Genomic DNA, 12,020 nt, shown 5'->3' with positions numbered 1-12,020 from the left:
AAATGATGTATTTTCTTGGAAAAGAAAGTTTTTGGCTTTTTACTACTCCAAAAACTTTATTTCCCAAAAAATTAGTCACTCCTAAACATATAACCCCTTCAATGTATTTTCTGTTCGTTTTAAGTCCATTTGTTGGACACGGCCATATATTGTTTTATCCATGTATTTGGGTTATCATCGTTAATGGTGAATGGGTTTATTTTAATAATTTGGGAATTGTCTGTCACCAATGACAGCCATTTTGACATCATATAGTCGAGCTCTTCTCTTCCAATAACTTATTTATAGTCTATTTCAAAAGAGTGTAGAGTAATAAATCATGAAGTGTCATAAAATTTGCCTGAATTTCGTTGTCGTCCATGGGCGTAGGCAAATCTTAGGATTATTAAACTTAATAATTAAAGTAAATTAAAAATTACAGACATAGATAATAATAAAAGGCCATTTTTGGGAAGTAATTTGGTCTAAAACTAAGTACCTACATGTATTTAGGTAAGTAAAATTTCTTAAAAAAAGATTAAGATTAATTTTAGTGGTTCTTGTAAACTTATTTAATATGCAATTTGGGTTCATATACTTGAGCATGATTTCTCAAAAAAGGGTTAACACTTAGTTCCGAGGTGCCATGTCATTATAATAATCCCTTTTTGACCCTGCCCACCAATCATGCAATACCTATTAAACCCAGGTAATTAAGAAAAAGGGTTTAAATATATTGTAATGGTGTCTTAAACATTCGAGTTATAATAGTAATTGTTACTACACCAATTAAACGTACAGTGATATTGTGATATAGAAATAGTGAAAAAGTTATAAAATGGGGACATTTACTCCAAAGAAAAGAAGTGTAAAAAATTCTCCGCTATCTGTTTGCGAAAAAGTTATAATTTTAAATGTATATGATTGCATAAAACACGATCACCCTAGTTTGTCTGTGCAAGAAAGTGTTGAGCGATGTGCCCGAATGACTGGAATTGGACAGTCCACGATTTTTAAATTATTGCGTGAAAGAAAGATATCAGGCCAGGTAAGTCCATGCAAGAGAAAATCAGGAAGACCAATAAAAATCTTAGATGAAGACACCAAATGTGACATTCGAAGAAAAGTTCATTCGTTTTATTTTAAAAAGGAAATACCCACTCTTGAAAAAATATTTATCGAGATAAGCCAAGATAACGATATTCCTTTGATATCCAGAAAACTTTTATGGAAAACTTTAAAAAGTATGAATTTTGCCTGGGAAAAGCACAATCGAAAGGCACTATTACTGGAAAGTGATGAAATTGTTTGCTGGAGACGAAAATATTTGACAACTATAAAGCAGTACCGCAGAGAGCAAAAGAAATTTTTTTATCTTGATGAGACGTGGATAAACGAAGGTTATATAGTCAAAAAAATGTGGCAAGATAAAAATATAACAAGTTCTCGCCAAGCTTTCATAGAAGGCCTTTCGACGGGTATTGAAGTGCCTTCGGGAAAAGGGAAGAGGCTTATAATTGCTCACATTGGAAGCGAAGACGGATTTTTAAAAGAAGGTTTGTTAAGCTTTGAGTCGTGCCGGACGGGCGATTATCATGAGGACATGAATTCGGATGTCTTCGAAGACTACTTCGGGGAAATGTTAAAATTTCTTTCAGCTGATTCGGTCGTGGTTATGGATAATGCAAGCTACCATTCAAGGCGCTTAGAGAAGGTACCAACTTCAGCTTGGAGAAAGCAAGAAATTATTAACTGGCTGTCAAATAAAGGTATTCAGTTTGAGACGAATTCAGTAAAGAAGGAACTACTAGCCATAGTAAAACAACATAAATCTCGCTTCATGAAATATGCCGTAGAAGATGTAGCAGAAAAGTATAAAGTAACTGTGCTGCGCCTACCGCCATATCATTGCGAATTAAATCCTATAGAACTTATATGGGCACAAGTTAAAGGATATGTTGCAAGGCACAATACCACATTTAAAATGAAAGATGTCAAGGTATTGTTTGATCAAGCCATTATGGAAATCACATCAGAAAACTGGCAAAAAGCAATCCAGCATGCTTTAAAAGAGGAAGATAAAATGTGGGAACTGGACAACTTGGTCGATCAGGTGGTTGACCCTATAATTATAACACCAGGGGATGATGACAGTTCTTCGGATGAAGACTGTGCCATATTGTAATAGTTTTTTACAGAAACAAGAGGATAAATTCCTAACTTATAACTTTACCTGTCAACATTTGACAATACTTTTTTTTTATATCGTCATAGTAATAAATATATATCAAAAGGAAGTAACAGAGTGTTCATATACTACATCTAAATGAAGGATTTGTTCAGTTAGTGTTTTCTATAGGAGCTTGTTGGAATATTACGTCAGAAGAGGTCAGAATGTGTGTCATCTGTTAGCTCAAATATTTTTTTACAGCCTGACAGAATGTTTGGACCAAAAAACAGGAACAGCTTTTATCCCCAAGTCATTTGCAGAACCAAGAGAAATAATTAGTTGCTCATTACTATTTTAAGTGCAAAATATCTATTTTATAAATTTCGACTTTGAAATTCGAAATTTTGACTTCAATCTCAAAATATCGACTTTGAAATCGAATCATTTTGATCCAAAAATTTTGATGAAAATTTCTAACGTTACTGCAGTTTCGTCCTATAGTTACAAATAAAAGTGGTAAAAAACCATACAGTTTCATTTCTCATTTTTCATTATGATCTCCTACCACGTAGTAACGGCTAAAAATTTCGACTTTAAACTCGAAATTTCGACTTTAAACTCGAAATTTCAACTTTAATCTCGAAATTTCGACTTTGGTCTCGAAATTTCGGAAATAAAGTCGAAATTTTGAGTTTAAAGTCGTAAATTCGATATTAAAGTCGTAATTTCGAGATTAAAGTCGTAATTTCGAGTTTAAAGTCGTCATTTTGAGTTTAAAGTCGTAATTTCGAGTTTAAAGTCGTAATTTCGAGTTTAAAGTCAAAATTTAGTGTTCAAAGTCGTAATACTGACTTTAAAGTCGTAATATTGACTTAAAAATCGTAATATTGAGTTTAAATTCATGATATTGAGTTTAAAGTCGTAATATTGAGTTTACATTCGAGATTAATTCGAAATTTCGAGGTTAATTCGAAATTTCGAGATTCAAAGTCATAATTTTCAAGAAACAAATAATGAAAATATGTGGTTCTTCTCTGCTTCGTGAAAAATATCTACTCTAAGTGAGTTTGAAATATCACTCAAACAATAAATTCAACATACCTCTGGCAAAGGTGACCAAAGTTTAACACTAGAATCAATTCCACTTGATGCAATAAAGCACATACTTGGATGAGGTTGAATACAATTGACTATGGACAAGTCACCAAATAATGCAGTTACAATTTTTGATCTCTTTCGTTCCCAAACAAAAATAATGCCTTCGTCTGATCCAGCACATACGTAGTTACCATCTTCACCTATGAAATTTCAGGAATGAATATCACATATCACAAATATCACATGTTTCGATTATTATAAGAGAAAAATTGTTATTCTAAAAACGTTAATGAAGATAATTGGAAAAAATGTATCTGAGTTTTCTTGGACAAAAGAATGTTATGAAGAAACATTTATTTTTTCAAAGTTCAAGATGAGATATTTGTTTTTCAAGCTACTAAAATGACGTCTGCTGAATAATTAATAAAACCAAGCACAGTTTCAAATACAGATTAGAAAAAATGTTGCAAAAAAAAACAAAATGAAATACTGTTCAACGTTTGATGTATATGATATATGAACATCAAAAGTTGCTTGTATAACCAAGAGATGGTGGTAAACTAAGAAATACAAAATGATATATAATAGAGATGTTGACTTTTTTTGGAAGCGTTTAAAACTATTCATAAAAATCTAATGTAGCACGCACTTTTTAGTACAACTAATGCTTTAAAAATCTTATAAATTGAATTCCAATTAAAAAAATATTTGTCATATGACAGTGCTTCCAAATACTGGTAAAGTAATATTAGATGATTCCGTAATTTTTCTAATGACAGATGAACTTGTATTTATTTCAAGTGCGTGTTGTCTCAGTGTACAAATACTATAATCAAAATGTCTGAGAAGTTATTTATTCACGTTCCACGAACGAATAATAATATATTTCCCATGACTTGTTTTTATGTAAAATTTGGAAGCTTTTCAAATAAATGCCTCTCACACCCCCAGGATAACCTGACAATGACTTTTGCTTCATGGATAACAAATAACTCATCATTCCAATCGATTCGGTGAAATATAAACCCAATGACAGAGCCTAATAAAATTTGGGAGAATTTTCATATAAATGCCTCCCACATCCCCACGATAACCTATATTCATTTATTCCCAAGAAACTACAATGGTATATACAGAAATCTATTCACACAAGAAATATTCATACATAAATATATAACTTCAAAGGGAGCTATTACAGAACTGATCTAATTAATAACAAAAAAAAAACAAACAAATATGATAATGTAAATTAATACAACGTTCTTTAATGCTATTTTAAATCTTTCTGTTTTGGAAAATTGTTCAACATCATTTGGTAATTTATTATATGCAATTATTCCCTTAAAATATTCTGGAAAATGCAGATTTGAAAATTATTGTTAACAGATTATTTAGCTGTCTTGTTTGATGATCATGTCAATTTCTGTTCTACGAATTTCATAGTGGGATGGTTTTTATTTTTTATAACGAACTGCAGAAAGTGCATACTTTTAATTTATATGTAAAATCAAAACGCTTTGGTTTATATAGATATTCAGTTGGTTCTAAGAATGATAGATGAAACATGCATCCAATAGCTTTATTCTGTAAACTTCTTAATAGTTTCAAAGTTGTATTTGAAGCTGTCCCTTGTATTCTAATTAAATACTGTAATTTTGCATGACTTTTGCTTTATGGATGATACATGACTCATCAATCCAATCCATTTGGTGAAACAAAAACTGAACGACAACGCTCAATAAAGTAGGGTGAATTTGACATAGAAATTAATGAACCAAGTTGAAATACAACTGTTGAGTATTGTGATACATTTATATTGCACTCCGATTTGTCACATGTATTTTACGCCTATAGTGTGTTGGCAAGTGTGTCATAGGGCAGAGCTCTGTAAGTAACAAGTCGGAGTTGGTTCAAAGTACCACTGATAGATGGAGTAGGAGATAGTATGATACAATATGACCTCGGTGTTGAAGGCATTGCAATGTTGTATATTATTAATTAGAAATAAGTGTTGTAACCAAGTCTATTCAGTTGTAATTTAGTTAATGATACCACATCTCAACAACAACAGAGCATACAGAAAAATATAGATACTTTGTATGTATTAGGTATATCACTTGATTATCTGAATAATATTGTTGGCTCACCTAAAAAATTTGCCTCTTTGATATCTGTAGTTGTATTACAATGTCCTAAAAACCGTACTTCGAAATCCTTTGACTCCAATCTTTTCTTGTATTCCGCATCATCCACCCTCCTCGGGAGGCGATCTTTATCATCTGAAGCATCTTTACCTTCCTCTTTTGTTAGATTGGCGTGTTCAAGTTTTTCCAATTTTGTCCTCAAAAGTGTTACCTATTAGAACAATCAATCATAGAATTAGGTGAATTAATTATTATCTGGATACGTTCACCTGAGGATGAGAATTGTTGTTTGTGTGGAGGGTGCTGAAATATTCGATCCATTTTTTTGCCTCCTCTATCCACTTCAGTTCAATCAAACTTTCTATTAGACCAGTATAGGCTTGTATTTTACTGGGCCAATATTGTATGACATGAAGAAAATTGCGGGCAGCATTGTAAAGATCGCCTATCCTAAAGAAAATTATACAAAATAAAAGTTCTTACCTAGTGTACAAAACAGCTTTATATTTTTTTTAAGATTATGTGCTCAGGATCACTGCTATAGAATGTAAAAGTATATGTGGTAAATGGTTCCATTAAAATGTTCGCCTCTCCAACGCAAATAATTTGAGTTGCATGCAAAATAATTTGAAAAAACCTAGCGGTAGACCACAGATGTGTTTTAGTTGCAGTCAGAAACTTTCAATTCATCACAATAATGCTCTACAAATCTTCGTACGAAGATGCTACGATCATTCATACATATCAATAACATAGATCCAAATGTCAGCCTTTTCAATTCATTCAGTGAATAACAATTCAGAAAAGATTGTATGATTCCTGCACTGTTAGTTTCTGTAAATAGGGAAAATGAACTTTATATAAAATGTCAGAAAAACCTACTTCTAAAACTAGACTACACAATTCCAAAATTGAAAGTCAACTCTTTCAGTTGTATTGCCAATTGCATATGCAGGAAAGTTTCTGTGAAGAATCCTGCACTGACGCCTGTCGGATATAATCCAACGCCCTTCGTGGTACTAGCCAGGGGAGTCCTTTTTTTCTGATAGGCGTCAATCCATTTAACCTACTGTGTAGGTATATTCGAGACTGGCTTGAACGTTTAAAGTTCATTTCTTTAGATTTATTATATAAATTAATTTGAAATCCCTGAAAGAATCTGTAAAGAATAAAAAAAGAGATTAGCTGAAAAAAATAACAATTATATTAAGAAAAATAAACTAAAAATTACAAAGAAATAAAATACAAGCAACAACCAAAAAAAAAAGAACTATTAACACGAGATGAAAATTAAAAAATTTCAAGAAATGAAAATTGAAGTGAAGTAACTTGGTTTGGAATCTTTTAGTTTTAATTTTTTGTTAATAATATTTTTAATTTTCATCTCATGTTAATAGTTCAATTTTTTTATTTTTTGGTTGTTGCTTGTATTTTATTTCATTATAATTTTTATTTTTTTTTTTAATATAATTGTTATTTTTTTCGGCTAATCCCTTTTTTAGTTCTTTACAGATTCTTTCAGGGATTTCAAAACAATTTATATCATAATAGACAATGGAAGTCCGAACTAATGAAATGCACCACGAAACATTGTCAACCATCTTCAAACAATACAGGGTTTTTCATGATGAGCGTTAATTAGCCGTTTCTGGCAAACTATTCAACGGATCAACCTGAAAATTCCACAGTATGCATAAATCAATATGACCTACACGCCTAAAATATTTTAGACGAAGCGGCGTTGTCGCTTCTACTATAAAGTAGCGGCTTCTTTGATTTTTCAAATGGAACACCCCGTATATAATATCATATTATGATTCATTATCACTTTGTCAACAAATTCATATACTATTTCCCTATACTTATCTATTACCGTTTAGAAGATATAAATTAATTTCGATATTTTTTTTTACCAAACATGAACTTTTATAAATGCTGATAATCTTGAACTCTCTTGCACTAAAACGATCAAATTTGAAATGGAATGGAGTGATACTATGAGGATCTTCACTCCGAGTCATATTTTCATTTGCCTCATACAGGGTCTTCAAAAAATGCAGATACTTTGATCTCATGAAAAAATGAGTGGAACTCAATTTTTTCAAATGGAACACCCTGTATATTTCAACATTTTTAGCTCTACATCCAATTTTAGATTAACTTTGTTCAGATAATACTATTTCTATTTTGAACCGTTTTCGAGATAAACTGTTTTAAACGGAAATTGACATGGTTTCCTTGTTCATCACTCATTTTTGTAAAACAGATTTCGTTTGATGTTTCTCAATTAGTCACAGATAATACAATGAAAAGATACTTATTAAAATACTCCTCAACCATCGAATGAAACTTCTCTTCAAACAATAGTTTTATTAACGCTGAAACAAGAACTGAAAATAATAAACCCATAAATTAATGATTTAATTTAATCGTCAGTGTATTTCAGAATATGTTCAAACACATCTCCACCTCTACTTTAACAAACATGTAATCTCTTCAAAAGATTGTCATGTGTAGCGCTTCTGATCAAGTCTGGAGTCAAACTATTGAAAGCAGTTGTAACTCTCGATTTTATATCTTCTATTGGAAGATATAATTATTGGAGTAGAGTAAACCATATTTTTAATGAAACCCCACACGAAATAATCTAATGGATTGCCATCTGGTGTTCTAGGAGGCCAACTAAAAGGTCCATTATTACCAATCCATCTGTTTTAGAATATTTCGGTTAAAGCTTCGCTGACTGAATGAGAATTATGGGGTGGGGCACCATCCATTTGGTACCATACACGTTCTCTTCCTGGTCTATTATTTAAAATCATTTGAATTCCATTCCTCAGTAAATCTTCATATTTTGATGCATTCAAATTATCATCATAAAACTCGATATAATAAATTGACTCATTCTTTATGGCACAAAATACATTCAATTGCCATCTTTCTTGAAAACCCCTTTGGCGGACAACATGGGGATTTTCAATAATGATCAATAATGACTGTTGTGTCTATTGGAAACTCCATTTTTTGTGAACTTGGCCTCATCTGTCCATATGATATTGTCAAGGAAATGTTCATCCTCTTGAGTGTTGACAAGTAACCATTCAAAGAATTCCACTCTACGAGGTAAATCAGTCTCTTTCAAATGTTGGACACAGTAGAACTTAAAGGGATGCTATTTATGTTTATTAAGAATTCGACAAATTGTCACGTAGGGTATACCTATCTCCCTTTCAGCCTCGTGCAGAGAAGCATTTGGAAAAGCATGAAAGTATCCCAAAACTGTTATACCATTGTCATCATCATCCAGTTTAGTCTTCTTACGAAAGATTTTTGGACGGAAGGTTTCATTCAACCTACAGTTTTTTAGTAGTCGATTTATCACATTATTATTCGGCTTCGGAAGTTGTGGATATCTTTCATGAAATACTCGGCATGTTCTACTTGCAATTCTATTGCAGTCACCATAAATTATTAATAAATTCAAGAAATCTTCATTACTGTAAGCTAATCTTGACATTATTCTATTATAATTGGTAGCTATCACAATCAGTCAAAACCACCAACGAAAGTCTGACGTTAAATAATTGGTTTATTTATTTTTCCAAAGCACACTATTAAAAAATATTAATGTGTACTGTTGTATGTTAGAGACCAATACCTCAATGTATACAAATTGTAACTTTTTCTAAGGTAGGTACATACCAATTTCGAATTGACTGATCTGAGACAGTTAAAAAACTGGATCAAAAAGAAATATTACTAAGTATAAAAAAAAATGTTGAATATCCAACATAAGTGATGAATTCAAAAAAAAAGAGCAAGAAAACCACGTCAGTTTCCGTTTGAAACAGTTTATCTTGAAAACGGTTCAAAATAGAAATAGTATTATCTGAACAAAATTAATCTAAAACTGGATGTAGAGCTCAAAAATGTTGAAATATACAGGGTGTTCCATTTGAAAAAATTGAGTTCCACTCATTTTTTCATGAGATCAAAGTATCTGCATTTTTTGAAGACCCTGTATGAGGCAAATGAAAATATGACTCGGAGTGAAGATCCTCATAGTATCACTCCACTTCATTTCAAATTTGATCGTTTTAGTGCAAGAGAGTTCAAGATAATCAGCATTTATAAAAGTTCATGTTTGGTAAAAAAAATATAATAATTAATTTATATCTTCTAAACGGTAATAGATAGGTATAGGGAAATAGTACGTGAATTTGTTGACAAAGTGATAATGAATCATAATATGATATTATATACGGGGTGTTCCATTTGAAAAATCAAAGAAGCCGCTACTTTATAGTAGAAGCGACAACGCCGCTTCGTCTGAAATATTTTAGGCGTGTAGGTCATATTGATTTATGCATACTGTGAAATTTTCAGGTTGATCCGTTAAATAGTTTGTCAGAAACGGCTAATTAACGCTCATCATGAAAAGCCCTGTATACTCACAGCTGAAAACAAATCATTGAAAGAGAAAATTATCATTATCAAAAAAATAACAGTTTCCTAAAAGAAATTTTTAGATGAACAAGAGCAACTAAAAATGATATTAAAATAAAAAGAATTCCAAGATAACGTACTACTGAGGATCCCTCAGTTATTTGGGTAAGTGGTGGCGCAAATCACCAAAATCCTCAGGTGTACCATTATTATTATTTGGAGATGCTATTAGCTGCGTGAGTTAGTATTAGATTTTATAAAGACTTAGTGTTAGATTTTATAGATGTAAGTTAGTACTGTAATTGTACACCCGCTTCAAGTCCTGACATTAAGAGTACGCATCAGGATATAAACTGATTTTTCAGTTAGCTTGATCAAACTGAACTGTTCGTTTTGTACCTCTTGAAATTTTAGGTTGTCAGTAAATAGCTTTTCCCCTTTGGTGCAATATCCTATTCTTTAATCTTATAGTACTTGGGCAAAATATTTGGTAAAGTCAACATTCCATAATTATCAATAGTAAACTAAAGTGTTTGTTCTGTTGTTTTAGAGATTCAAAGCAAATATACTTCATTGTCAGAAGAAAAATACATCTTATAGACAAAGTCTTATAATTATTGTTGATAATAATTATTTTTCTAGAGAAAATTCTTGAAAAACATACAAACGAATTGAACAAACAATATAAATAATAAAGATATAAAATACAAAGCTTAGGTGGGCGTGAGTAAATAAGTACGAGTTCAAAAATATAAATACAATAGAACACAGAAAAATATAAAGACAGAAATGGATTTATTCATTCATAGACCAATTACATTCTATCAATCATGTCAATTTATACTTAATATAATTATTATCCCAAGAGGACATAATAAAAAAAAAGATAGTATAAAATTTGAACTGTGTATGCAAATATAATAATAAATGTGTAAACAAACAAACATGTAAATATACACTTAAACATACACATACGTCCTAAATTGGTAATTACCATAATATGAATATACTAAGCGAATAAATATTAGTTCATAAGTGTATCAAGAGTCAAAAGTATCATCAAAATACTCCAGAACTGTATAATAGACCCCATGAACCAGGAGCATTTTGATCTCTTTTCTGAATCTATTGTACACCTTGTTACACCGTGTTAGGAATCATACGTTAAAAGGTAAGACCTCGTTAGTCCTTAGCTCGCACAAGTTTCTCAACTTCTGAGACTTGTCGTTCGTATGGGGGCGACAGTTGATTAACGGAAAAACAGATTTTAAACAGAGATTTTGAACAGAAACCTTGTATTTAGAATTTCAATCTACATATGTGGATGTCAGTAGCATTCTGCCTATGGGATCTTTTTCAATTTAAAAAAAAAATCAACAAACAACATTTTCTATTGACCTTCTTTGGGTATTTTCACCTTCCACAATCTGAAAAATATGAAAATTGTAATGGAGAACTTCATACACATGTAGAAAGGGCAAACTTTTCAGTTTACCCCTTTAAGTCACTGCGTAAATTCAAGAATTTCTCACAAAGAAAAATGTTCTATTCATAAGTAACTTATCGTATTCAATAATATTGCCTATCAAAAAAGAAGCTATACTTATCCCAACGTTTCGGTGGCTAAACTCTGTCTCCATCTTCAGGAATGGACAACATTCAAGTTTACATGCAGTTTTTCCTTTGCTGGTTATTTTTATTTCCCAATCTGACAGATGTCAGAGGAGTTTTCAAATGTGGAATTATGAAAGGTGGAAGATGAAAATACCCAAAGAAGGACGATAAAAAACTAATTTTTCTCCAGAAAAAATGACTTTAGTTTAATAAAAAAAATTCATTTAAAAAAATGCTTACCATTTTCTGCCGAGGAATTCATTTGCTTTTTCCAAATAAAAACAGGCACAATTTTCTTCAGAAATATATTTCATATTCGGTTTCCCGACAAATCCATTTTCGTCCTTTGGAAAAATGTATAATTATTTTCTAATCAACTAACACTCCGTCATAGGAATAAAAATAATAATGTAATAGAGGCTTTAATAAATATATAAGTCCCTCGGGTTGAAGTATCAGAAAAATCTGTAGAACATAATAATAATAGTAAATAATGAATCGTCTTTTTTTCTTTTGTGTACAAAAATGGGCGAGGTTTAGCCTGGGCTTATTATATTATGCAAGAAAAA

The 12,020-nt window shown here is 31.3% G+C and overlaps 1 protein-coding gene across 4 annotated transcripts in view; it reads right to left on the bottom strand.

Moving 5' to 3' along the window:
- Positions 1 to 12,020, bottom strand: part of LOC111514403 (WD and tetratricopeptide repeats protein 1) — a 50,479-nt gene that overhangs the window by 7,958 nt on the left and 30,501 nt on the right. For all 4 annotated transcript variants that reach the window (XM_074177131.1, XM_074177129.1, XM_074177132.1 and 1 more), the window contains exons 7-10: positions 11,692 to 11,795; positions 5,661 to 5,841; positions 5,395 to 5,602; positions 3,251 to 3,447 (exon numbers count right to left, since the gene is read on the bottom strand). In XM_074177131.1, the coding sequence (XP_074033232.1) occupies positions 3,251 to 3,447; positions 5,395 to 5,602; positions 5,661 to 5,841; positions 11,692 to 11,795 (690 nt within the window). The remainder of the gene's footprint in view (positions 1 to 3,250; positions 3,448 to 5,394; positions 5,603 to 5,660; positions 5,842 to 11,691; positions 11,796 to 12,020) is intronic.

The sequence above is a fragment of the Leptinotarsa decemlineata genome, unplaced genomic scaffold, assembly GCF_025532065.1.
Source record: "Leptinotarsa decemlineata unplaced genomic scaffold, Ldec_3_MD MMD2_tig00002159_RagTag_RagTag, whole genome shotgun sequence".
Classification (NCBI taxonomy): Eukaryota; Metazoa; Arthropoda; class Insecta; order Coleoptera; family Chrysomelidae; genus Leptinotarsa; species Leptinotarsa decemlineata.
The sequence above is the reverse complement of the archived record's forward strand: the minus strand, read 5'-3'. Positions and strand labels throughout refer to the sequence as shown.